The sequence below is a fragment of the Leptodactylus fuscus genome, chromosome 5 (genome assembly GCF_031893055.1).
Source record: "Leptodactylus fuscus isolate aLepFus1 chromosome 5, aLepFus1.hap2, whole genome shotgun sequence".
Lineage (NCBI taxonomy): Eukaryota > Metazoa > Chordata > Amphibia > Anura > Leptodactylidae > Leptodactylus > Leptodactylus fuscus.
In genome coordinates, this window is record NC_134269.1 from 188,895,200 (window position 1) to 188,923,070 (window position 27,871).

A 27,871-nucleotide genomic window follows, 5' to 3' on the forward strand; every position below is an offset into this window, starting at 1 on the left:
AATAAATTGTATCTATCTATCTATATATACACACACACACACATACACACACAAATACACTAAAATATAAAATAAAATTATACAAACAAATAAAATAAACTACAAATAAACGATAACCTAGCAATTCAAGCAGGAATACCCTATATCTAATGAAAGGACAGGACACGTAGAACAAGATATTTCTATTTTAATCACTTCAAACATTTCCCATAAGAACCAACAGAAACACAAGAACGATTCTAGTCGAGATAACACACGATTCGTCAGGAATGATACAATACAGGATTGTCAGACCTAAACCATGGAAAAGAAGAGACAGAAAATACATGACATAGTAATACTGGAAAAATACATCCTTCATATCGCCCCAAAGAAATGTCCTACAAAGTGGAATGATCTGAAATTACAGAAGGATAAAGTGCAGTGAGTAACTGTAGATTCAGGGTGTTACTACAGGGGGCGCCAGAGTAACCACATACAATAACGGTTTACCTTCTGCTGGCTCAAGTCTCTAAGGCTCTGTGCACACTGTCATCTGAACCGGTCAACAGTGGCGAGCCAGTGTATAGGAAAGTGTCATTGGTTGTGCTTTTCAATACGAACCTCTCCGTTATGGGACACATTATTATTCGCTCCCAAAATTACGTCTGAGCCATCAAACCAACAGCGGGCAATGTGGATCGTCCTCTGTATCTCCAGCTGTGCTGCTAAGGGAGCCTTCACACTACCATCGGTGTCCGACAGGTAGTGTTCGCTGCTAGAGATGAGCGAACACTGTTCGGATCAGCCGATCCGAACAGCACGCACCCATAGAAATGAATGGAAGCACCTGTGACGCTGACTTTGCCGGTGGCCGGCTGGCGTCACAGGTGCTTCCATGCATTTCTATGGGTGCGTGCTGTTCGGATCGGCTGATCCGAACAGTGTTCGCTCATCTCTATTCGCTGCTAATGTCCGTGCAAAATGTTGTGCGGACATTAGCATCGGACACTAGCTGCGTCCATGACATTTTGCATGTAGGTTTTTTTTGTCCGCTTGAAAAGTCGGACATCTTTGGGAACGGACGGTTAAGGACACCCACGGACAGTAAAAGAACGCACCCAATGTCCATTTAAATCAATGCAAAATGTAACAGACACAGCTAGTGTCCGATGCTAATGTCCGCACGAGATTTTGCACGGACATTAGCAGCGGACACTAGCTGTCGGACACCGATGGTAGTGTGAACGACCCCTTACATTGCAGGCTCCACGTGCTCCTCTAGTCAATGCCACATGTACCAGCCTGGCACTAATATTAAGACTGGTGAGCAGAGACACATGGGAGTAATGCCCGAGAGATAAGAGTGCCCTGAACTGTGCTATAGCTGGGCATTTCTGTAAAGAGTCAAGAAATATTGGATAAATCAATGCTACATTAGACTGAAAAATGCTTCTTTCTCCACCTACCTGACTCCTCCCCTCCCCCTGCACTGATCGCTCACCTCAATGCACAGAGTAGCAGGTTTACTGAAGCATCATCAGGTTACATGTGGTCTAGAGAAGTCTATGGAGAAGGAGAGAGACCCCTTGCGGAGTCTACCGCCTGGTGAGCAGAGTCTTATAGACCAGGCAGTGCCCCCTGGGTATACACATTAGCTGGCTCCAGTCCTCTATGCCCTACAGTCATAGTCACTGGTAAAGGCCAAAGCAATTCCTAAAGTAAGAGAATTCATAACTATCAACAAAGCCAAAGCCTTTCTGCAGCACCCTGAGAAAAAATGGAATTTTTCATGAAATAATGGATGTGGAGGTGAATCACAATAGCAAGTTATTTTATATTTCAGCACATAATGCCAATGTAATGCCACTCCGACGCCAACCTCTGCAGCTAGGACAGCGATCTCTCATTGGCAAATAAAGGAAAACTCAATTTTGTACATTTGACAATATTACATGAGGTTTAGAAAGAACTTGCCTTGTGTGGTATTTGATTACTTAATGTTTTGTTCTCTATTCACACCCAAAGCCAGGATTACAACCCCACTGTTTCCCTATCCAAAGCGCTACTGGAACTCAAAAGGCTGTTAAAGGGATTGCCCAGGATTAAAAATGAGATGACATAAAACCTAATTCCTTTTGCCAGGACTGTAAAACACACCATTTTTTACACCTTTGTTTCTGAGTGGCCAAACCCGCTGCATTTCCACAATGTGTGGCCTTAGCCTTAAAGGGATTTTCCAAGAACCTATTCTTAGGATAGATCATCCATGGAAGATCTGTGGGGGTCCGACACCCAGAACAATCAGTGGCAGCTATGTGGCATCACATTCATCGGTCACATGGGCCTGAGCACAGTTTAGTCCCACTCAAGTGAATGGGTTGAGCTGAGATACCAAGCAAAGCTAATGTACAAATATATGGCGCTGTGCTTGGCAAGTACTGAAGAGACCGCAGTGCTCACAGCTGATCGGCCAGGGGTCCCAGATGTCGGACTCCTGCTGATCTTTAATTGCTGAATTATCCTAAGGATACGTCATATAAAACCCCTTTAGGCCGGCGCCCCACAGACCGGAAACGCCGCGATTTGCCCGCAGCCGAGATGCTGTGGGAAAAATTGCGGCGTTGTACAGTGCAGGCAAAGTGGATGGGATTCATGCGAATCCCATCCCCACTTTGCAGAAAAGATCGCAGCGCGGACACACTGCGATTTGCAAAGCCGTTGCAGCTTTGCAAATGGCAGCACGTCAATTATATTTACGGAAACGCCGGTGGCTTTCCCGTAGATATAATGTTAAGAGAAAGTCCGAAGAGCAAAACTCTGTGAACTCTCTCTCAAAAGCGCTGCGGAAAGAACCGCAATACGTTCACGCAGCGGTTCTTCCCGCAGCGCTTTAGTGCTGTGGATACGGCCTGTGGGGCTTCCGCAACGTGGGGCCTCAGCCTTAAACAGCAAAAGCCAAGCAAGGTCACATGTCTGACTGCAATGTGAATACAAACCATCAGGATTTGAACGCAGCTTTGGTTGTGTATAGAGACAAAACTTAAGTAAAACCAGTACATGATAAATAAATTATTTGCAAATTCACTCAACATTTGATGAAGATATCAACTGTGAAAAGGGATTGGACCAGGAGAACATATTATTATACTAGGGGAAAAAATAAAGAGTCTGCCATCTTCCAAAACAACACCATTATTGTCTACAGGCTTTGGTATCATAGCTTAGCCATGTTCAATTGAATGAGGATAATCTGCAATACCAGACAAAACCTACAGAGAAAGGTGGCGCTATTAAAGAAATGGTTTCATGTAATCTGGTACAAACCCTTTAACAGTACAGACAACTACACCCTGGCATATTAGTCAGATGCTACCAGTAGGGATACCCTACTATAATAAGATCTGTAACAACGTGGCTTGGCACAGCTCCGTAATCACTGGAAACGATGAGGTGGACTGTAAAATTCACACTATTTGTAACAAGTTTTAGGGTCCACCATGGACCTGAAGTGGTCAAGCGGTGGCTTCGGGTGGCGTGTCCTGATCCACTATGGTTATCACCTCCTCCAGGCAGACGGACTGACCACACTCCTGGGAATGGTTGGTGTGAATGCTCTGAGTCTCGCACTGAGGATGAACAGACACGTTGACGGCTATCTCCTGCCCTTGGACCGAGCTTTCCTCGGAGTCACCAGAAGGGGATCCGCTCCTGTTCACACCAGAACTGATGGTGTAGATCCCAGCCACGTGATCTTTTTCAACTTGGTCCGGGTCATCCAACCGCACGGCCTCGAACATTTCCTCCATAAAAGCTCTGCAGTTGAAGATGAGCGGGGGCAGGGGAATACTTCTGGCCAGCTCTTCTATGTAACGCGCAAACTCCATGGTCTTAAATTGGGTCACCTTGGCCAGCTCCAGGGTCTTAGCGGAGGTGATAATTGGGATGCGTTTTGCTATCTCGAAGGCTTTCTGCAGCTTCTCGGCCCCTTCTGTACGGAAGAACTCGTTGATGGCTTTCTCTGTCTTGCGAAGATGGCTGCTCATCATGCAGAGCCGAGTGATATTTAGGATAAGGGTGATGGTGAAGGTCACCAAGCAGACAATCATGTAATAAATGCCCATATCCCCCGACGTAAAAGTCACACGCAGGGTAACGGTATAATACGAGGTGGTGTTACCAATCGGACACATACACGTGTATCTCCCCCGGTCTGCGAAGGTCACACTAGTTATATTTAGGGCTCCGCTGGACGAGATCAACCATTTTCCTCCTGTGTAGAATATCATGAAACAAAAGGGTTAAAAACAAAAAATGATCAGCAATAGCAATAAAATCAATATCCTGACTCTACTGGCAAACCTAGCGATAGGAAAAGAAAAGCATACAATAATTCTGTGTGGGTTAAAGGGGTATTCCAAAAAAAATTTTATGTAGATTGTGAGCCCCATATAGGAATCACAATATACATTTCCTTATCAGTATGTCTTTGTAGAATGGAAGGAAATCCACACAAACACAGGGAGAACATACAAACTCCTTACAGATGTTCCTGACGGGATTCGAACCCAGTGCTAACCACTGAGCCACCGTGTTGCCCCCAGGAGGGGGAAGCACCTTGTTATTTGAACATGCCCCTATTAGGCACCTTTAGTCCCTCTTTTCTGAAATGGAGTACCCCTTTAAATGCAGGCATGTGCTTAGCCACACAGCCCTGGGGAAAAAATAACACACAGGGTTAAGGTAATGAGGTGATACACGTATTCTACACGCTAAAAGCAGAACACTGCAGTCCTACAAGTGTTCAGGCAAGACGGCCACTTTAGATTCCCAAAAAGTGCTGTTTATCTTGACTACTGTCCCTTAAAGTTTTCCATAAATATAATACCGAGCTGCACTTCAGGCAGTGACATCACATCCATTGGTCACATGGTCATGCTGCAGCTCAGTCCCATACAAATGAATGGGGCTGAGCTGCAATACCAAACACAGCCACTGTACAATTTATGGTGATGTGTTTGATATGTAGTGAAGAGGCCGCAGCACTCTATACCATTGCCTTGGAAAATCCCTTTAAAAGAAATTGTCCTCACCTGTCCATATGGCGTGTGTGATATCGCATACATTTCAGTGGAGGCCAGCTACATTACCAGGTAATTTCCATGACCATATGTGGTGCTGTTCTTCCGATTCTGGACAACCCCTTTAACAGCACTTCTATGATTTAGCCTGTATAGCTTGAAATGTTGCCAATATTTAAATATATCGCCTAACCATAGGATATGTGGGGTCTGGGACTGCTGGGACCCCCACGACCAGATGGTTATGCATATGTGCTGCCACTGCAATCATCCATAAGGGACTGATCTAGACAGCTGAGAGCAACCCTTGGTGGAGGGGGTGTCTCATGACAACTACTCCTGAGGAAGTCATACCCCCCCCCCCCCCCATACCGTATGTGCTAGCAGGGTGAGCTGGAACATAACTGGGGATCTTCTCTTACAACCTATTAAAATGTTTGACTAAATTTGACATTTCAGTGTTTTCTGAGTATATGTCGCGGCAGTCAGCTTACCTCCTTCCACCTCTCCCAGAGGATGCCCTTTGGAATTAAACCACACCACGTCCCCATTCTGACTGGCATTGAGGTTGCACTCTATGACGGTACTGCTTCCCTCCTTGGCAATCTGGTCCCGGTGTGCCGGAGCATTGGCAGAGATCTGCAGCTGGGCATGTAAGGAGGCATTGTGGAGGCCGAGCAGGTGTGTGCTATTTGGGGTGACTTGGTCAGCAGTGAGCGCTCCTGCCAGGCTGCTGCAGAGGAGCAGGAGGTGGTAGAGGGGCAAGGAAGAGAGACAAGAAGAAGATCTTTCCATCTGATCGCAAAAATTCAGCAATCTACTCCACGGCAAAAGCTCCAAACATCGAACTCTTAAGCAGATCTCTCATGGGTGGCTAGAGGCTGAAGATTGTTCTTCTCCACCATCTTCTCATAGTCGTAATCCTGCCCAGGAGAGACGGACACAAGACTGGTTAATCTGCTTATAACCACAGGCAAAACACCAGAGATATTCTTCACTTACAGCGCTGAGTTATGTACACACGAAAAAACAAGGCCCATGAAGCTACAGTAAAAACCCGATCCTGCCAGATGCCGCCTGACAGCCCGCTCAGCACTTTCATTGTCGTCATCCAGTTATAGTCTGGAAATGACACAAATACCTCTTGAAATATAGAAATGAGAAATTCACTGCAAAAATGGTATAAATAGCAATTAAGGTGGTGACAACCCAACATGAAACGTAAAGGCAACCGATTATTAACCCATTAACACACCATTATGTAAGAGACTAGCTCACACAATGGCCGCAAGTCGTATGGTTGGGTCATGTTGGTCATGTGGGCACAGGGATCCTGCGGTAAAGTTTGGGATCAGAGAAAGTGCACAGGGTACCAGTCATGGTGATCTTCAATTAGAATAGGGATACAGACTTCGTCCAGGTGCTGAAGCTAGGGTCCCACCCCGTATCAATTAGGAAAAAAGGAGCTTCACACAAAGATGCGTGCCAACAAATCAGGTGTGTTTTATTAGTAGAGCAAACGTTTTCGGTCTAGGCTTGACCTTCCTCAGGCTCTACATGAAAACATAACACAGATACCAAACAAAAAGGTGGGATATTACAATTATGTCCCAGAATTTGAAAAATAAAGTACATGACAAACATCTCACATTGTGCACAAACAGTAATATGTACAGAGAACCAAACAGTGGCTGGCTTCTGATGCTATCTAAAGGATATATATAAACACATAGTCAAGGTGACATAACATGTCAATACATGAAAGCACAAATAATGGCCAGGTTTCCATTAAACTATCGATAAACAGACCATATAGATGAAATAAATGGCAAAGTAAAATAAAGGAAGATAAAAACCAGGCTAGTAAGTGAGATAAAAAAGTGTGTGAGAAATTCTCTATACCTGCTCAATATAGTTCTCAGTCACAGGTGTTGGTCAGGTAAATAAAGTAGGAGGTAAATGACCTAGAGATATAGGGTGCATGTTAGTACTGCACATGGTGTAGTAAATGGACTTCAAGATCATAGACCAAAACATGCTCGTTGTATAGGGGGATCTTACCTCTGTTGCTGCTGTTCCGAGGCCCGCTCACTCAGTGGAGGAGTAATGTTGCGCATAAAACAAAAGGCAGACGTCTGCCACAGGGGAGCGCACAAAGTTTGTGGCGTCTCACCTGCTTAAAAAGGCGCCGGACCGCAATTCGTTGGTCCGTCGGGCGCCTGCGCATTTCCGTATGTACGGAGAAAAAAAAAAAGCCAGTGCGCATGCGCGAACGCGCGCACAGTGCGAGCCCGAGGTACGGGTTAGAAAATAAACTGCGCATGCGTGAGTCGTGAGGAGACATCACGGAAGCAGGGGACGGAAGAAGTGGATATAGATGAAGCTGTGCAGACGCTGACAATGCTGGATAAGAGTCATAGTAATTAGAGAGACTCGAGTAAAATGGATAATGTGACAAATGGCAACAGACCTAAATAGCTAGGTGAAAATAATAAAGGTGTGATGAAACTGATGTGACAATAAAGGAACATAGATGAATATATATAAAAACAAAAAACAGAGGGAAGAAAGAGGAATAAGGTCCAGAATCAGACAACAAAGAACAAGTAGAAAAGAAAAAAAGAAAGAAAGAAGAAAGAAGAATAAAATGAGAAAATGAAAAATAAAAATAAACATAAAAATAAATAAAAATAAAAATGGAAAAAATTGAAAAGTAAAAAATAAAAAAATAAAAAAATAAAAAAACAAATAAAAAATAAAAAATCACCTAGGTCGGTAACCAAAAAAAAGGGGGGGAGAAGTGAACAAGACAAAAATTAAAGAAGAAAAATTGAAAAAATGAAAATATAAAAAATAAAAAATAAAAGTTATTATGCAACTATCAGTAAGTAGCGATCAGAAAGGATACTGGGATAGGCGGGCCCGGAAAGGTCAGTCAGAGGTTGATTTAACGAGTCTGTGAAAAAAATAAAAAACAAGCAGGTGAGAGAATGCAAATGAATATGACATGTTGATAAGCATATATATTGGATAATAAGCAGATAGAGCATCTGGTTCACAAATACGCCTGTATTTCATACTCTCTATTTAAGCCATGGGGTTCCATGGTTTGTAATCTGTGGATCCAAAACGCCTCTCTTTTTTTAAGAAGGGTAATTCTATTACCGCCTCTCCGTGGACTCTCCACATGCTCGAGTATTTGAAATCTGAGCTGTGCGACACTATGTCCTGCTTGAATAAAATGACTTGGGATAGGTAACAGTAGATTGCGACATCGAATATTGGATTTGTGTTGTTTTATGCGGTCTCGCACACGTTGGGTGGTCTCCCCAACGTATGCGAGACCGCACGGACATTTAATAAGATAAACGACGAAATTGGAGTTGCAAGTGAAGAAGTCGTGGATTTGGAAAGTTTGACCTGTATGAGGATGGTAGATTTTATCTCCCTTCAAGATATTAGAGCATTGATGACAGCCGAGGCACGGAAAAGTGCCGTGCCTCGGACTACTCAAAAAAGTTTGACGGGATTTTTTGATGTCTGAACCCAGGTCAGCTTTCACTAGCCTGTCCCTGAGATTCCTGGGACGTTTAAAACATGCTCGAAAGTTGTTGCGAAACTCAGGGATATCAGGATAAGCTTTAGTCAGCAAGGGCCAGTGTCTCCTTATTATATTGTGCACCTTGTAACTGTAGGGGTGGTAGGAGTGTACAAATGTAATCCTACCATCACCCTCCTCAGGATTTCGTGAAGTAGGCTCAGTGGGGGCGTCCTGTCTAATCTCCCTCAGAGTGTCCTGTAGAATTTTTTTAGGGTAACCCCGAGACAGAAATTTCTTTTCCATATCATGGTATCTGGTTTCTCTAGTTTCTGCTTCCTGCACTATTCTTTTAACCCGAAGAAATTGGGATTTCGGGAGCGAGTTTTTAGTGGGTTTTGGATGACAACTGGAAAAATGCAAAATGCTATTGCGATCAGTCTCCTTAGTGTAAATGTCAGAGTGTAATAGTCCCGCCTCCGATTTAATGATGAGTGTGTCGAGGAAGCTAATCTTGTTGGAGTCATAATGGAGTGTAAACTGTAATTCGGGCCAAATGTTATTGATGTAGTGGACAAATTCCATGAGGGTTGTAATGGGTCCTCCCCAAATACAGAACACATCGTCTATATATCTCTTCCATGTTAGGGCATGTTGGACAAATAGGGTATTAGTGTATATGAAAGACTCCTCAAAGAGGGCCATGTACGCATTAGCGTACGGGGGCGCCACATTGGACCCCATGGCCGTACCTCGTCTCTGTCCGAAAAAAGTATCCTGAAACATAAAGTAATTTTCGTTAAGGATAATATCCAGTAAGTCAGTAACAAAATCAATGATTTTGGGATCTACCATGTTGGTTTCCAAAAGAGTCCTACTTGCTCTTATGCCTTTTTCATGCTGTATAGCTTCTAGTGATTCCGTCCTCTCCCCCCTCTCCATATTGGCTGAAAAAATACTTACACCATATGTCAAAAAAACACGTTCTTTTCTTTTGGATACCTCCGCTTTCCTATGCGTGATTAGAAATATGGGCCCCCTCCCTCCAGACACATTATTAGTGACATTAGATGTGGCCAGCCTCTACACGTCTATACAGCATGAAAAAGGCATAAGAGCAAGTAGGACTCTTTTGGAAACCAACATGGTAGATCCCAAAATCATTGATTTTGTTACTGACTTACTGGATATTATCCTTAACGAAAATTACTTTATGTTTCAGGATACTTTTTTCGGACAGAGACGAGGTACGGCCATGGGGTCCAATGTGGCGCCCCCGTACGCTAATGCGTACATGGCCCTCTTTGAGGAGTCTTTCATATACACTAATACCCTATTTGTCCAACATGCCCTAACATGGAAGAGATATATAGACGATGTGTTCTGTATTTGGGGAGGACCCATTACAACCCTCATGGAATTTGTCCACTACATCAATAACATTTGGCCCGAATTACAGTTTACACTCCATTATGACTCCAACAAGATTAGCTTCCTCGACACACTCATCATTAAATCGGAGGCGGGACTATTACACTCTGACATTTACACTAAGGAGACTGATCGCAATAGCATTTTGCATTTTTCCAGTTGTCATCCAAAACCCACTAAAAACTCGCTCCCGAAATCCCAATTTCTTCGGGTTAAAAGAATAGTGCAGGAAGCAGAAACTAGAGAAACCAGATACCATGATATGGAAAAGAAATTTCTGTCTCGGGGTTACCCTAAAAAAATTCTACAGGACACTCTGAGGGAGATTAGACAGGACGCCCCCACTGAGCCTACTTCACGAAATCCTGAGGAGGGTGATGGTAGGATTACATTTGTACACTCCTACCACCCCTACAGTTACAAGGTGCACAATATAATAAGGAGACACTGGCCCTTGCTGACTAAAGCTTATCCTGATATCCCTGAGTTTCGCAACAACTTTCGAGCATGTTTTAAACGTCCCAGGAATCTCAGGGACAGGCTAGTGAAAGCTGACCTGGGTTCAGACATCAAAAAATCCCGTCAAACTTTTTTGAGTAGTCCGAGGCACGGCACTTTTCCGTGCCTCGGCTGTCATCAATGCTCTAATATCTTGAAGGGAGATAAAATCTACCATCCTCATACAGGTCAAACTTTCCAAATCCACGACTTCTTCACTTGCAACTCCAATTTCGTCGTTTATCTTATTAAATGTCCGTGCGGTCTCGCATACGTTGGGGAGACCACCCAACGTGTGCGAGACCGCATAAAACAACACAAATCCAATATTCGATGTCGCAATCTACTGTTACCTATCCCAAGTCATTTTATTCAAGCAGGACATAGTGTCGCACAGCTCAGATTTCAAATACTCGAGCATGTGGAGAGTCCACGGAGAGGCGGTAATAGAATTACCCTTCTTAAAAAAAGAGAGGCGTTTTGGATCCACAGATTACAAACCATGGAACCCCATGGCTTAAATAGAGAGTATGAAATACAGGCGTATTTGTGAACCAGATGCTCTATCTGCTTATTATCCAATATATATGCTTATCAACATGTCATATTCATTTGCATTCTCTCACCTGCTTGTTTTTTATTTTTTTCACAGACTCGTTAAATCAACCTCTGACTGACCTTTCCGGGCCCGCCTATCCCAGTATCCTTTCTGATCGCTACTTACTGATAGTTGCATAATAACTTTTATTTTTTATTTTTTATATTTTCATTTTTTCAATTTTTCTTCTTTAATTTTTGTCTTGTTCACTTCTCCCCCCCTTTTTTTTGGTTACCGACCTAGGTGATTTTTTATTTTTTATTTGTTATTTTATTTTTTTATTTTTTTATTTTTTACTTTTCAATTTTTTCCATTTTTATTTTTATTTATTTTTATGTTTATTTTTATTTTTCATTTTCTCATTTTATTCTTCTTTCTTCTTTCTTTCTTTTTTTCTTTTCTACTTGTTCTTTGTTGTCTGATTCTGGACCTTATTCCTCTTTCTTCCCTCTGTTTTTTGTTTTTATATATATTCATCTATGTTCCTTTATTGTCACATCAGTTTCATCACACCTTTATTATTTTCACCTAGCTATTTAGGTCTGTTGCCATTTGTCACATTATCCATTTTACTCGAGTCTCTCTAATTACTATGACTCTTATCCAGCATTGTCAGCGTCTGCACAGCTTCATCTATATCCACTTCTTCCGTCCCCTGCTTCCGTGATGTCTCCTCACGACTCACGCATGCGCAGTTTATTTTCTAACCCGTACCTCGGGCTCGCACTGTGCGCGCGTTCGCGCATGCGCACTGGCTTTTTTTTTTTCTCCGTACATACGGAAATGCGCAGGCGCCCGACGGACCAACGAATTGCGGTCCGGCGCCTTTTTAAGCAGGTGAGACGCCACAAACTTTGTGCGCTCCCCTGTGGCAGACGTCTGCCTTTTGTTTTATGCGCAACATTACTCCTCCACTGAGTGAGCGGGCCTCGGAACAGCAGCAACAGAGGTAAGATCCCCCTATACAACGAGCATGTTTTGGTCTATGATCTTGAAGTCCATTTACTACACCATGTGCAGTACTAACATGCACCCTATATCTCTAGGTCATTTACCTCCTACTTTATTTACCTGACCAACACCTGTGACTGAGAACTATATTGAGCAGGTATAGAGAATTTCTCACACACTTTTTTATCTCACTTACTAGCCTGGTTTTTATCTTCCTTTATTTTACTTTGCCATTTATTTCATCTATATGGTCTGTTTATCGATAGTTTAATGGAAACCTGGCCATTATTTGTGCTTTCATGTATTGACATGTTATGTCACCTTGACTATGTGTTTATATATATCCTTTAGATAGCATCAGAAGCCAGCCACTGTTTGGTTCTCTGTACATATTACTGTTTGTGCACAATGTGAGATGTTTGTCATGTACTTTATTTTTCAAATTCTGGGACATAATTGTAATATCCCACCTTTTTGTTTGGTATCTGTGTTATGTTTTCATGTAGAGCCTGAGGAAGGTCAAGCCTAGACCGAAAACGTTTGCTCTACTAATAAAACACACCTGATTTGTTGGCACGCATCTTTGTGTGAAGCTCCTTTTTTCCTAAGTCATGGTGATCTGAGACACTAAACCGCCCGCAGGTCCTTATTGACCAAGAGTTTGGGGTCTGCACCAGTATTGAAATAAAAAACCCTTTATACTTACCTAGTGACTCTACTCCCAGCGCAGGACCTCATGAACAGTGAAGCAGGGGTGTACTTGCCCACCCTTCACTGAACCATTGGGAACACCAGAGATGAATTTTAATAGATTCATCCCTAAGCAAGAATAAAGATTGATTTTTGTTATGGAGGGCACAGACATCTTTATAACATGGATAACTGGGGGACTAAACTCCCAGGCCATAAGGACCTGTGGGTGGTTTAGTGTGCCAAATTGCCCTGATGGGTTCCCTTTCACTTCTTAGATGCTGGGGCTCCTTTCACTCTGTCCAGATTCTTGGATGCTGCAGTCTCTGTTCACCATGGATGCCAAGGAGCCTAACAGAGGTAACGGGGCTGTCAGTCTGCATCCTGTGATACAATTGTGAGGGGCTTATGGGTCACCACTCAGCTTTCTTCATCTGTCCAACAGGCTTTAAAAAGGAGCAGGGCGCATATGGGTGACTGTCGCCTCATTCAAGTAGCTAACATGGGGCCCCAGCAAATAAGATCAATGACAAATCCTTAGGATCGGTTACCAACATGTGATCGGTGGGGTCCATCACCCAGGGCCGCCACAGATCGTCTCTCTGCCGATGACGTCAAAGTCACATGATGCAGCAGCAGCTAAATCCCCTTCAAGGGAATAGAACTGCAATACCAAACACAAGCCCAATGACAGGCACATGAGCTTGGAAGACAATGAAGAGGCCATAGCGCTCTCCGAACCAGCTGATAGGTGGGGTCCTGGGTGTTGGACCCCCACAGACCCGAGATGGAAGAGCAATCCTACAGATAATTCACCAGTAAGTAAGACCCCTGTAAAGTTACCTGCCGCATGACCATTTGGTGTGGGGACTTACTCCTGCATGTTCATGAGATGTTTTGCCATGGCAACTGGTCCAGGCCCAAAGAGTCACGTCGAGGTCCAACTGATTACAAATGGACATGTCCACCATATTCTCCAAGCCTGATACACTTACTATGGCAACTTACCAGTCGGTATGGTAGTATAGGAAGCATCTGTTACATATATACATGGAAAGGTTTCACTACAAATGGCTATATCTCAGGTATTACAAAACATAGAAACGTGGCTCTGGTGGCGTATGAAAGAAGAGATTCTATACTGAAGATTTACAGAGATATCACACACTGAAAACACTGTTGGTATTAGGATAGTTACTCACTATATTCACACTAGCGTTTGGGTTTCTGTTGTTAAGGTCCCCATGGGGAGACCCCGTCCGCTTAAAAAGCAGTTTCATGTGGACACCATAGACTATAATCCGGTCAACTGGGTTTTTGCTGGTTCTATACTGAAACTGGCGGAGAGAAATGTCCTCTTTGCAGGACTTTTTTCTCCAACGATTTTAAGCAGATTCTACTGCGGATCCAATGTAAGTGTGAATGCCGCCTTATACTACCTGTAGCTGCATACAAATATCCCAATACGACAGTGTTTTCAACCAGTGATATTGCTGGAAATCAAAGCTGTAGAACTGTATGAAAGATGAGAATCTTTCCTTTTATATGACACCAAAAGCAAGTTTCTACACTTTATAATGCCTGAGATCTAGCCATTTGAAGTGACCTACCCCCACCCCCATTTTGTCTTCATGTCACACAGCCACAAACACTGGACAATACATAATAGAGAAGCAAGGGAAAGAGTGAGAAAAGGCAGGAGGGGGCCGGCAGGTGACTGTACAGTATGGACCACCCTGGTAGCACTTATAAGTTCCCACTCTCTGTTGTGTTGCTACTGAAACCATCCAACCAGCTGACACATTCACTGAAAAATGGAAGCGCCAGGGGCCACACGGTGGCTCAGTGGTTAGCACTGTAGCCTTGCAGCGCTGGAGTCCTGGTGTTCAAATCCCGCCAAGGGCATAAAACCATCTGCAAGGAGTTTGTATGTTCTCCCCTTGTTTGCATGGATTTCCATCCCATATTCCAAAAAAAAAAGACATACTGATAGGGAAAAATGTACATTGTGAGCTCTATGTGGGGCTCACAATCTACATAAAAAAAAATAAAAAAAAATAAAAGGAAGCTCCAAATGGCTGGATGTTTGTGTGACCAACAGAATAGGGGAGGAAGCCCCTCATCAGCTTAGAACATCACTGGGGCCATGACGTAGTAATGCGATGGTGATGTTTTATGGTACTCAGTGAGATAACATGGCTTCTCACATGCGATTCCACATTACTGGGGTTGTACTTTATTACTAATAATCTGATTGGTCGGCGGACTTTGCCTCCAGCCAAGTACAAGGAGTTCTGGCTTATTAGAAATAAGAAAGCTGTAAACAACTCCACAGAATGGCAACGTGTCAGGCACTTTAACCTCTTAAAGGGGTAGTCCTGCCATAACAGCTTCTCATCAACCACAGAATAAACGCTAAGTGTACCACTGATACCAAGAACACGGGTCCTGTATCTACCAATCCTCAGGAGCAATGGTCATGGATTCAAAATGACTGAAGTAGATAGCGAGGTGCTAGTCTGACATCTTGAACAGTCCCATAGACTGTGAATAGAGCAGAAGTGTTTGGGCATAGCCATTGCTCAAGTTAAATGGGGTACAAGACCCCTGTTACCATCAGTGCGGGTCCTAGTGATGATAATTTGGTATTCGGTATTATTATTTTTCTCATTTCAATAGTTTCTTATCTTTTTAAGCTTACTTTAGGCTTACAGGTGTATAAAGTTGGTCACATAGTGCATGCCATATAGCTGTCAGCTTAAAGGGATTCCCCATGAACATAATATTTAAACAGGCAGGCAATTAATAGTTAAACAGTTTTGCAAATGCAGGAACTTTCTAAGATCTGGGACTTGTAAGAAACCCAGCCATGATTCCCTTATTGTACCTGGGTTATCTTCTCATACATGTAGTGTCGCTGTGTGATAACCTGACCACAATAAGGACATCATGGCTGGGCTTCTGATCATAGAAAGTTCCTGCATTCATGGACGTGTCTATTGGTAACCGATCAAGACAACAGATGTCACCGCTAAGATGGTTGGAGAAAAGCTTTAAAATCCAGAACAATTGTTAACTATTTATGTAAGAGAAATGTTTAAGTTTTAACTGTTTATAACTTTAGAATAAGGTTATGCCCATTGTAAACTAAGCGACTGACTCTAAACTCCTGACTAAAGCATATAGGTAGGCAAAAAAGTGATAACTGCTAGGAAAGAGTACCGGCTGGGTAGGTAAGAGCGCCTGTAATGACTACAACTTGCAGAAAAGCACTTATAATGACATTGTGTAGGTAGGCAAGTGCACCCTGTAATGATATTGTGCAGGGGAGATGGTTGACTTGCTAGGTAAGTGCACCCTGTAGTGATATTGTATAGGGGAGATGGTTGACTTGCTAGGTAAGTGCAACCTGTAGTGATATTGTATAGGGGAGATGGTTGACTAGCTAGGAAAGTGCTTCTGTATTGGTACTGTGCAGATAGGTAAGTGCACCCTGTAGTGATATTGTATATGGGAGATGGTTGACTCGCCAGGTAAGTTCACCCTGTAATGATACTGTATAGGGGAGATGGTTGACTCGCTAGGAAAGTGCTTCTGTATTGGTACTGTGCAGATAGGTAAGTGCACCCTGTAATGACACCGAGCAGCTGTATGGCTTGGATAACATATGTACAATTATTATTATTAGTGTCCCCAGTACAAGCCCCACCCCCCAGCGGTAAGAACAGGCCACAACCGTAGGCTCTAGATGCTGCCCCATTCACACACAGCGCAACGCCCGTCTCCTGACTCAGTAGGTAAATACACGAAGCTCTTACCGCTCAGTCTAGGCACTAATCCCCGTCTTTCCTGAAGCGATATCCACACACAGTCTCTCCGCCCAGCCGTCTAAACCCGGAAGTCCTCGCCGTCTGCTGACAGATCACTTCCGGGTGGCGGCCGCCAGCTTGACCCCAGTGGTGTCTGATTACTGGAGCTGTCAGTGACGTGGCGGGATCGCTGCAGACACTCGGTGACGTCACGCAGGACCCTCAGCTCATCTGACAGCGCACACAGGTAACGTCACCTCTGAGACTACAAGGCTCAGCATGTGCCGGAGATTCCCGTCCTGTACTGGGTAGTGACTCTAGAGCCTGAACCTGCATAGTGATATGCAACTACAACTCCCAGCATGCCAGGATCTCAGGGTATGTTGGGAGTTGTAGTTTTGCAACATCTGGAGATCCCCAGGTTGGAGAGTGTTTTATAGATAGGGGGGTGTTTTCTTTATCCAAATACCTTTATATTGGGCGACCGGTAGCAGAACAGAAGATGTAGCAGCGAGGAAGAGCTGAGTAATTGTACAAAAATAGGAGCCTAGTACAGATCTGTGGTGCACAGAGGGAACCCCCACATCAGTGTCTGCCATCAGAGGCACTTACCTACTTCCCCATATTATGCCGTGCTGTCTATAAGTACAGATTGCGCCCCATCTGGAGGTCTATATAGTGACAGCAGTGTTTACCTTGCTCCGGCTGCTTGCTATGTACTTAGTGGTGCAGATTATTGCATCTGATTGAAATGAAGATTGTAATACCCTGCACCACCACTACTTAGAAGATGGCGCGTGTCTAGACAGATGTAAACATTAAAGAGGTTGTCTAGGGAGTCTTTTATTACTTACTTCTCTGGGGGGTTTTCGATGCTATACCCGGGGATCCCAGGATGCTTCTGATTCTGGGTCATGTGACCAGTCCGGACCGGTTTGCTCTGCCATCTTTGTTTTATTTATTAGTTACCTGTAGTCTGGGGGCTGGCTTTCTGTTTGATGCGAGAACGTGTGAAAATGGACCCGGGGTCAGGTGCTGGTTCCAATCTCTTAACCCAGGGTTGGAACCATTCTAAAAAAAAAAAAAAAAAAAGTCTCCATTAATAACCCCTTTAAGGAGGCTGCAGTGCTTATATTTGTGGCGCAGCCCCTTTAACACTAGGTCTATATGGTAAATTTGGCTATGACTCCCGTCACCTGACCAAAGATCGCCATTTCACCCTGCAACTCCTTCACTAATGCAAGCAAGCAAAGAGCCACAATCATATGACAAATTAAACTTAGCATTTAATAATCATCTAAAATATAATTAACCTGAATGATTTGATGGTAGAAAAATGTGAAACGCTCTTACCTGTTCTAGATGAAGGCTCTCAGATCCCACCCCTCAATTTATCCAAAAACAAAGGGAACCAAGGATGGGTGCAGGAGATTAACCCTGTAAAACTCTGTCACCCAAGCTTATTAACTCTTGCCCTTACATGGGTGTCCCATTATTGACCCTAAAATTGCCCTATTAATATCGCCTTCCCTTCTGACGTGTTTCACATCCAAAACACGGATGCTGCTCAGGGGATTGTTAGAACTAGAAGTCACAACATTCTCTAGGTCGCAATGTGACACCATTTATTTACAATAGTGAAGGAGTCACAGGATGACGCGGCGATCTGTGGTCACATGATAAAAGCTGTGGCAAAAGTCATCATGTAGCCCTAGGCTAAGCAACTGATCACGACCAATCTGATATACACGATGTATCAATTTGCTGATCCCTTTAAGATGTATGGTTGTTTAAACTTAACTAATGCTGGAAAAGTTGACATATACTTTAAGAGTACGTTCACACAATTCTGAGCCTGGAAATTAGTTCCATTAATCCAAATGGGGTTGTTTTGGCTATAGTCACATGGATTTTTGCTGGCCTTATTCATATGAATAGAGGTAGATTGTGAGACTGTCCTTTTAATGTCTTGTTCCACAAGTTCTGTGGTCATGGAATTTGTGGCAAGATCAAGCAGGGCTCAGTTTCCTGCTTCAGTCTCTGCCTCCGACTGAACTTGGCCCTCATTTTAAGGCAGAATCGGCCTCTAAATCAACTCTGAATTCCCATATTTTAATGGAAGATATTAACAGATAAACAGAGAGAGAACTCAGCCCCCCTCACCTCTAGAGAGCAGAGAGTCATGTAATTCGACCTGGTATCAGATAACAGGCCATGAACCTTGACAACAATGTGTAAACAAAGTGAAGCAGATATACAAAGCAATATATTTAGGAAAACTCTAGAATTTACATAAGCTAGCAGTATAGATAGGATACTTAAAGGGGTTGGCCACTTTCAGACCAATATTGACAAACAAATGTACAATAAAAAGTTGTACAATTTTCCACTATACTTACTGTATCAATTCCTCACGGTTTTCTAGATCTCTGCTTGCTGTCATTCATTCTGTTACTTCTAGTGGATAAAACTCTGACCATGGTCATGTGATTTACGGTCCATGGTCATGTGATGAGCGCACAGGTGCTGCTCGTTATAGTCACAGCACAATAATCAGACATCTGCCTGGTAATCAGCTGTGCACCTGTGTGATCATCACATGACCATGGACCGTAAATCACATGACCATGGTCAGAGTTTTATCCTCTAGAAGTAACAGAATGAATGACAGCAAGCAGAGATCTAGAAAACCGGGAGGAATTGATACAGAAAGTATATTGGAAAATTGTACAACTTTTTATTGTACATTTGTTTGTCAATATTGGTCTAAAAGTGGCCAACCCCTTTAAGATGGAAATACCCCTTTAATGTCCTCTGTTCTCATCTGTCATAGGATGAAAGCAATGGCTATTAAGGGTAGAGAGCAGACGTTGCCCCCTCTGTCTGGTGATCATATGAATTCACTCTTATCATAAGAGATGTCAAGGAAGATCTCTTCCACAGTGTTTTTTTCTTTTCCTGCATACAGGAAAGCCTCCGCCATGTTGTTTACATACTAGTCAATGGGAAAAGGAACCCATTGAAGTCTGGGTTTTTTTTCAGCGCTGAAATTCCTCACCATTTTCCTCCGCATGAATGTACCCTTACGGTGTTTTAATTAAAAAACAACCCCATGGCAGACAGGGTCAGGTTTGGGATACTAAACCACTGGTCCATAAGGACATGCCAGTAATTTACTTTCCCAAATTTTCCTGACAGGTTCCCTTAAAGGGTCATTTACCACAATCATTCATTCCCAATCACTTTAATGGGGCTGAGATACAGTTCCCTGTACCAGGGGTGCAGGACTCAGTACTGTGGCCCCTTTATTCTCAGGAGCGGTGGGCATCCATAGCTGTAAGTGGTTGTCTCTACATCTTTGGATCGCTGCAGTATGAAGACGAGGAAGGAACATTTCTCATCTTTAATACATTCCCATGACCATTAGGGAAGTCTTGTCCCTTTCTTATTATTCTCCTGTGTTCTCCAGTGCCCTGTGTACTGAATTATGGCCGCCTGAAGGATCTTATATAGAAGATTTGACCTTATAAAGAGATAAATGAGAACATTACAGACTTAGCTCGCACTTCATCTTCCTGCGTTACTCGTAATTCACTTACTTGGGGATTAACCCTTTACAGTATAAATGATACAGTAGTACATGAGTGGCATTGCCTGGGCACGTAGTGGACAGCACAACGTCGTAATGTGATTTGTGGGTCTTGATCTGTCTTTGCTTCTAGCTTCTGGTTCCTATTAATAGCTGGTGACCAAATACTCAGCATATAACCATATTGCCATCTTCATGGGATCCTCTGCAGCTCCTTGTAATGACCATTATATTGTGATTACAGACGGCACAGGTTTTCAAGTCTTCAGCAACGTATATTTGAGTTGAGCACCTACTTACTGCTGCGGCCATGACCGTGGCATGATCTAAGGGATTCTGCCATTTGTAGACCCTTGTAAGGCAATACCTTATACAAAAATAAAGTTATGGCTGCTGAAAAATAGGCAACAAGCAAACAAGTGAGCTGGTTATGGCCTATAGAATATGTACATGAGGTGGGGTAGAGCTTAGTTTCTGGCGATTGTATAGGCGATATACTTAGAATATACTGATATGTAAGTCTTTTTTTATATATTTGGATATCATTTCCCGTTTCCTCAGTATTTTCCTCTTCCAGATGTGATAAACATGTCTGAGAAAGACAGCAGTGAGAAGGCCGGGGAAACCGCACAAACCCAGGAGCAGGAAGAAAACACAGCCCCTTCCAAAAGTAGTAGCCCAGAGGAGGGACAAGCCGTCTCCGAACCGGTGGCCATAACTCGCAAACGTCCAGAGGCCAAGTCTAACAGTGTGTCAACTGAGGAGGAAGAGAGTCCAACAGGAGACAAACCGGAGCAGGTGAGGAATGGGTAGAGAGCCGATATAGCCAAATATAGTGCCCCCCTCAGTCCTGGGGAAGTGAATGGAGCAGCGGTCACTGGGGCACACACTGGAAACTCTACCTTAATGATTACTGGGAGTCCCAATAGTCAATCCCCCAGTGGTCATATCTTACCCTCTATCTTGGAAAGTAGTGATAAATTTGGTTAATGAGAAAGCCCCTTTAAACTGAATTCAACAGATATCTTCCCCATTGCAGAGATATCGGTGCGTTAGTTTTGGTACCAATATCCCTGCACTGTCAGAGGGGACAACCTCACAGCTCAGTGTCATTGCTGGACAGTGAGGCGTGTCCCCCTTTTTCAGTACAAATCTGTAGAAATGTACCATGAAGGAGGCATACCTTGCTGCTTAGCGATGATGCTGAGCCGTGAGGCCTGCCCCTCTGACAGTGCAGGGATATCGGTACCAAAACTAACGCACCAAAACCTATGCAACAGCTGATTTCAGTGCACTAGAAGACTCAGTTACCTTAGAGGACATGAAAGGTCGGATCTGACCATACCAAAACCCATTCTAGCTTTTTGACCTTTTGACCATCACAAAAATCATTGTGAGTTTTTTCCAAGGTTTATTAGGAAATTTTGAAGTACAAGCAGCGGTATGACTATATTTTGACACACGTGATGTGCAGCTCTTTACATAGTCTATAGCCGTTGATACTGCGTACAGTAAGACCGTATTCAGGGGATACAGGGATAGTATAGTAGGGCGCTTACTGTATACACAGACTGGATCGGAACAATGCTGATTATCACCATATTAGTTCTGGTCTGTACTGGGCTGTCTACAGATAGTCCCTGGTTTGACTGATGAGGTAATTTGCATAATTTTCCCATGTAGCATTGCATATATTAAGAGCCATTATTGCTCTGAACTAATAGACTCCCAGATTCTGCTGATCCGACTCTTATATGTCCAGTGTAGTCATGTATGTTCATGATGTCATCTGTGTCACATGAATGTGCGGAGTGAAGGTCACGGCTCTGGCTGCTCAGTAATAAACAAGTCACGTTATGTAATGATAACATGGTGCAGATTTACCAGTCTAATATGTAACCAGGTGGCCTATAGATGTGCCAAATTGTTGGAACTTTTTTTCATAACTTTCCGCCATCTATTGGTTGACTTGCTTTGTGTCCCCCTTTTCCTATAAGTCTTGTCCTGTCAGGTGAGGCTCTAAAAGTGTGTAAAACACATAGCAAATCTAGTACAAGGCACATGGGCCCGTTTTTGGTGCAAATACAGGCAACATTCTAACACTTAACTATGTAAATGTCCCTAGTGGTTAGAACTGGGCAATGAACCAGGTATTTTACCTCAGTTCCGATTAATGGTGAGTATTTAGGGCACGCCCATTAAAACACCCAAAAAACACGCTTCTTTTAAAGTATGGGTATGTGTTGGGTGAACCTCGTGAGATTCGTCTTATAAAGTTTGCCCAGGGGTTTCGTTCAGACTAAAAAGATCTGAACTGGAACTATTATACTGTGGGGTCTGATCAGACACAGTGTTACCTACTCGAGAAGAGCGAGTACTGTTCGGATCAGCCGATCCGAACAGCACGCACGCATTGAAATGAATGGAAGCACCTGGTACTTCCGCTTTGACGCCGGCTGCTTAACCCCCCGCGTGCCGGCTACGTCCATTCATTTTAATGCGTGCGTGCTGTTCGGATCAGCTGATCCGAACAGTACTCGCTCATCTCTATTACCTACCTCTCCTGGGCTCCGACTCCCACTGTCTTCTGCCTATGATTGGGCCTCAGCGGTCACATGACATCATGACGCTTGCACATTTGCGTCACAAGCTCACGAGTAATAATCAAACTGAAATTACCAATGTCTCAGTTATTTTTTGATTAATTGCCTGGCCCTAGTAGGGGGTTATTATCAGTAGGAGACTGGTCTGCTTTTGTCTTCCACTGACTGTGATGGGATTCAGGTCTTGGCACATAAAACTCTGCGGAGATCAATCTTTTCACTCGCTTACACAGAAAATGTTAGAAATCCAAAGTCTCTAGTCTGTGTCCTATGAGTCTGTTTTGTGCGTGGGAGATAAAGTTCCACTACAATTGTAATTTTTTTGCCTCCCAGACATGAATAAATAGCTCTAACTCTGATATATGGTTGGACACCGTCATTTATGATGCAGAAATTGAGGGGTTAAATTAAAGAGCCAGCAAGAGTTTCCTTTTTGGTTCTGCTTTCTATCTGTGGTGCTTATATCTCTCCTTTATGTTTTAAACAGGAGTCTGTGGCCAAATCTCCATCATCCTGGGGCTATTGGGGTAACTGGGGCAAGTCTTTAATTTCCACAGCTACGGCCACAGTGGCTACTGTTGGTGAGTCTTTTGATGTATCACAGGCAAAGTTATGTCTGAGGGACACTTGTTGAGCTTGCTTTCGGATGTTTTGACCTTGGCCTTGACCACCATTAGATTGACCCAGGTCCAGCTATTGAAACTAGTGGCAGCCAATGCATATGACTAGGGGAAATGTAGAGTTCCTCCAGTGGAGATCTTGCATGACTTTTGATGGACTCGAAATAACTGAATCTCACCTTGTAAAAATGTACTTATCTCAGACCTACAAATAGTAGTAAGTCCCTTATATCTCAGAGCTATTGCCCTTCAGTGTGGCAGTCATACATGAGGCCAGCACTAGTTAAGGTAAGGAGTCCCCTTGGAACAGTGTTCGCTGGTGACATTAGTGCTACTTGTGGCATCAAAATGGAAACAGCAAGGGGTAAGCTGCTGCTGCTGTCATGTTTTGTTTACTGGCTGAACTGCTCACAGGGATGGGAAACAAAACATCACAGCTGTGGTTAAAGGCTCGAAAATAAATCTGATAAGCAGTGCTGAATTCAAATAGGATATATTAGGGTATGTTCACATGGCAGAATTTACATTCTGCATTTGTGAACATTCAGCGTGGCTAGCCACGACGGGATGTTGGTGCAGTGCACCGGCATCCGGTCGCGGCATTCCAGTCCGGATTAGGCCCGAAGAATGACCCTAATCGGGAGGGATCCTCGCGCCATGGCAAGATAGGGAAGCTAGCTACTAGCTAGCGGATAAAAGAAGCAAGGGATTCCCATTGATGTCAATAGGAGTCATTTTTGGAGGAGGATTTCGCGTCAAAGTCCGCTCCAAAAAACTCTGTGTACATACCCTTAGGAAGTTTTTTGTATTGATACGTCCTGTTATTTAGCCAGTATTTTGTTAACAACTGGATAACCCCTTTAAATATATTCACTTCATTTAGATCTGGGTTAAAAAAAAAATTATATATAATTTAAAATAGAAGAATTGTGGTTTTATTTGTGTCTGCCCCCAAAATTAGATGAGTAAAATAAAACGGTAATGTTTGCTTACCCCAAAATGGTGAAGAAAAGGAAGCGAATCCTGCAGCAAAGCCAGGACTGGACTGAGAGCAAGAGTGACTGTAATAAGGATTTAGCCATCTCCCAATGTTTATCCCTACAGGTCATGGGATCACTTCTGCTATCGAGAAGGCGGAGAGCTCTCTGGGAGTCCCCAGTCCTGTAGAGTTGTCATTCAAGGATCGCACAGAGACCACAGAAGGCAAGTAACTTCTGTGTATGAAAAAGATTATGTCCCCCATTAAAGGCAAAAATAAGTTACTAAAGCAAATTCCCTGTGTTGACTTTTTTAGATGCTGGAGCTGGGGAGAGCAGCGAATCCAAAGAGGCGGAGGGCTCATCTCCTATAGCAGGTGCATTTGGATTCCTCACCAGTATCTCTACAGCAGTGCAGAGTACGGTAAGTACAACCATGTGATGCAATGCAAGAAGGTAAAGGGGGATACAGGGTGGCGAACAGAGGGTTAAGGCTAGGTTCACATCTGTGCCACAGATTCCACCGAAAATTGTCAGAGAGAAAAGTGCTGCAATCACCTGACAGGTTCACTTTTTAGATTTATGGTTCCAGGGACTAGGGTTCTCTTTACCTCTGCATTGTAGTTTATGTTTATGTCTGAAACCACAACACAGCACCAGATCTGTCACAAGACGATCATCATATAACTCCTAACTACATGACCAGGATCCATCACGTTGCAGAAAGAATTAGCATTAGATGCAATGAGGCTGCTACAAAATGACCAACGCAGGTGTGAACATGACCTAAATGTACTTAACCTAACTCACCTGCAGGATATGACGTGGCTGTGTATCAGCTGGTGTATACTGGATATTATACAAATGGGAGACAGCAAACTGTGAATCTAAGCAGCCACGCCATAAGATTTGTGAGCACAGAGATGGCTGGACAGATTCTCTCTCCCTGCCTTTTATCTTTTCCTCCATAGCTACCAGCAATATTATAACACACTCTATATTGAACGTTGTCTTCACGTTTGCTGTACAAATCTGACGTGCGGTATCTGCCCTAGGGGAAGACTGTTCTGTCTGGAGGGCTGGACGCCTTGGAGTTCATTGGCAAGAAGACCATGGATGTTATCGCGGAAGGAGATCCAGGCTTCAAGAAGACCAAAGGACTGATGAACAGGAATGCTACCTTGTCACATGTGGGTCAAGGCTGTTTACTATCATTATGGTGTCTCTGTCCTAAACTGGTTTTCATGGTTGAGCTAGTCAGACAGCATCTATGTATAGCACAGATAAAGGTCAGGAGCCTATGGCAGACAATAAGTGGTGGGGCAGTGTCCTCTACTGAAGCTATTAGGTGACATGGAAACAAATGAAGGATTGTAATGGTGCAGGCAGCTGACTGTGTGTTACCCCCTTCTGGTGCAAGGGGCGGTTACAGTGCACCTACTATTAGACTATAAGGGGGTTTTGGTATATTTAGCTGCTCACTCAGAAGAGAAATCATAAGAGTCACCAGACCTCAGCATATCATAGAAATATATACCCAGCCCTGCAGATAGACGCATGAATTGCTACTTAGGATGCGCCATATTAACAGATCTTTCCCATGCTTGCCACTTTTTTAAGACTGTGTACAGAGCGAGACAGGCTGGGGAGACATCGCCCCATCCAGGGATGAACCTACCCCTTTCGCCGCCCGAGGCGAACTACAGAAAGCCGCCCCCCCGGGAGGAGGGGGCGGAGCGAAGGGGCATGGCGGAGCGAAGGTGGCGTGGCAGAGCGAAGAGGGCGGGGCTTAACGCCGTTCGCAGGCAGAGAGCAGGCACGGAGAGGACCTGCTCTCTGCCTGAGCGTGAGGGGAGGCTGCTGGAGCAGCGCTGCTACAGTGGCCTCCCCAAACCACCGCTCGGTGCTAAGCCAGTCCAGGACAGCTTGTCCTGGACTGGCTTAGATAATCAAAAATGCCACCCTCCCTGGGGCCCTGACATAGCGCCGCCTGAAGCGCTCGCTTCAGGTCGCCTCATGGGAGATGCGGCGCTAGCCCATCACATTTACTATAACTCATATCGAAAAACTGACATGAATTATACCCGAAATCTATTCCAGTTGGTAATAGTAAAATAAAGTTACAAAATACTGTATGAATCCATTGACTAGATAAACAGTGTAGTAAAATATTTACTAGCTTGCACTGGTAGCATTTACATACATTGGTTGCCCTTTAACCCAGTCATCACATTAATCTGCAATATACCTCTTATTTCTTTGTTTGTACAGGACTGTTACTTGATTATATCTTCCGAGTCTGTATAGCATATTATTGTATAGAATCACATTATTATTCTGTCCCTCGCCATTGCTTTACCCTGCAGCTCCACTTCTCAGGATGACTGAGAACAGACCCCTGCGGATTAGCTGTTTGAAACAGCAGCAGTGTTCCCTTAGCGCTCCACAAGCCATGTGATGTCATATTCATCGGTCACATTGCCTGATCGCAGCTCAGTCCTGTTCAACTGAATGGGGAGAGTTGTAATACCAAGCGCATCCACTATAGAAATTTATGGCGCTGTACTTGCTTAGTACATAAAAGGCCACTGCACTCGCCCGAACACTGCAGCCTCCTCAAGCTGCTCATTACCCAAGGGCCTGCATGTCGGACCCCTGCCCATCTTTAATTTATCAGGTATTCTAAGGACAGGTCATCAATGATAAAGTAATGATATATTACCAGAAACCCCAAGCACCTAAAATAAGGCAAATAAATAAAAATCATATGCTCAGATTCCTGATGCTCTGGTGTTATTTTTTTATTCTTTCTGTCGATCCTCCCAGGTATTACGAGAAGCGAAGGAAAGAGAGGAGCAGCGTGTCAGCAGCGAGGTCACCACAGAGACGGAGCGGCGAGCGCACTATGGACTTTTATTTGATGAGTATCAGGGTCTCGCTCATCTCGAAGCATTAGAGATGCTGTCCAAAGAGAGCGAAGGAAAGGTAGTTGTGATGTCAGTGCTGTCACTAATCCTGGCCCATCTGTCTGTACTGAACACATCATATACCGTAACACATCATCTACAGATAGGGCGAGGAAGACACGTGAACCCAGAAACACATTGTGTGCCAGAATACATATCTACACCAGTTGGGAATTAGAGTGGATTTTCTATAAAACTTGCACCATTTTTCTGGATTGAGAAATAAATGTCAGGCTGAGGCGTCTCTGCCCTGCCCACAATTTCAGAAAGCAGTGAGCGAGGCGCAGAACGGGGAATATGGCTCATCACACACTTGACAATTGCTTTCCTATATAATTGAGGCTTACCAGTGCTCCCCTGTTCATTCTGCTGCAGTCTGTGCTCTGGTGGTCCCTGCCAGTCTTTGTATACTGCACTGCAGCGATGATGTTGCCTACGTCCACATGACTGCTATAGTCAATTACTGACCTCTGTAGCCTTGTGCCATATCTACCAGTGTCAATACTAAGACCAGTAATTGGCTGCAGTGGTCATGTGCATG

The 27,871-nt window shown here is 43.8% G+C and overlaps 2 protein-coding genes across 3 annotated transcripts in view; one reads left to right on the forward strand and one right to left on the reverse strand.

Moving 5' to 3' along the window:
* Positions 1 to 2,957: 2,957 nt before the first annotated feature.
* MFAP3 (microfibril associated protein 3) lies at positions 2,958 to 16,673 on the reverse strand. Its single transcript, XM_075274810.1, has 3 exons — positions 16,585 to 16,673; positions 5,555 to 5,983; positions 2,958 to 4,252 (listed from the first exon to the last, which is right to left on the reverse strand). Exons 2-3 carry the CDS (start codon positions 5,853 to 5,855, stop codon positions 3,495 to 3,497), a joined length of 1,059 nt encoding a protein of 352 aa, XP_075130911.1. The 5' UTR covers positions 5,856 to 5,983; positions 16,585 to 16,673; the 3' UTR covers positions 2,958 to 3,494.
* A 25-nt stretch (positions 16,674 to 16,698) lies between these two features.
* FAM114A2 (family with sequence similarity 114 member A2) overlaps positions 16,699 to 27,871 on the forward strand; it is a 31,144-nt gene continuing 19,971 nt past the window's right edge. Inside the window, exons 1-7 of one of the 2 annotated variants that reach the window (XM_075274811.1) lie at positions 16,699 to 16,822; positions 20,742 to 20,962; positions 23,255 to 23,348; positions 24,492 to 24,590; positions 24,682 to 24,788; positions 25,420 to 25,554; positions 27,191 to 27,349. In XM_075274811.1, coding sequence (XP_075130912.1) covers positions 20,753 to 20,962; positions 23,255 to 23,348; positions 24,492 to 24,590; positions 24,682 to 24,788; positions 25,420 to 25,554; positions 27,191 to 27,349 — 804 coding nt within the window. In that variant the 5' untranslated portion in view covers positions 16,699 to 16,822; positions 20,742 to 20,752. Of the gene's footprint in view, positions 16,823 to 20,526; positions 20,584 to 20,741; positions 20,963 to 23,254; positions 23,349 to 24,491; positions 24,591 to 24,681; positions 24,789 to 25,419; positions 25,555 to 27,190; positions 27,350 to 27,871 lie in introns of those variants that run through there. The other variant, XM_075274812.1, reaches the window with a different exon arrangement.

Excerpts from the sequence above, each read along its gene's own strand:
- MFAP3 (XM_075274810.1), bottom strand. The coding sequence starts at position 5,855 with ATGGAAAGATCTTCTTCTTGTCTCTCTTCCTTGCCCCTCTACCACCTC. Across the intron at positions 4,253-5,554 it reads TCTGGGAGAGGTGGAAGGAG|GAGGAAAATGGTTGATCTCG; the intron begins GTAAGCTGACTG and ends TATTCTACACAG.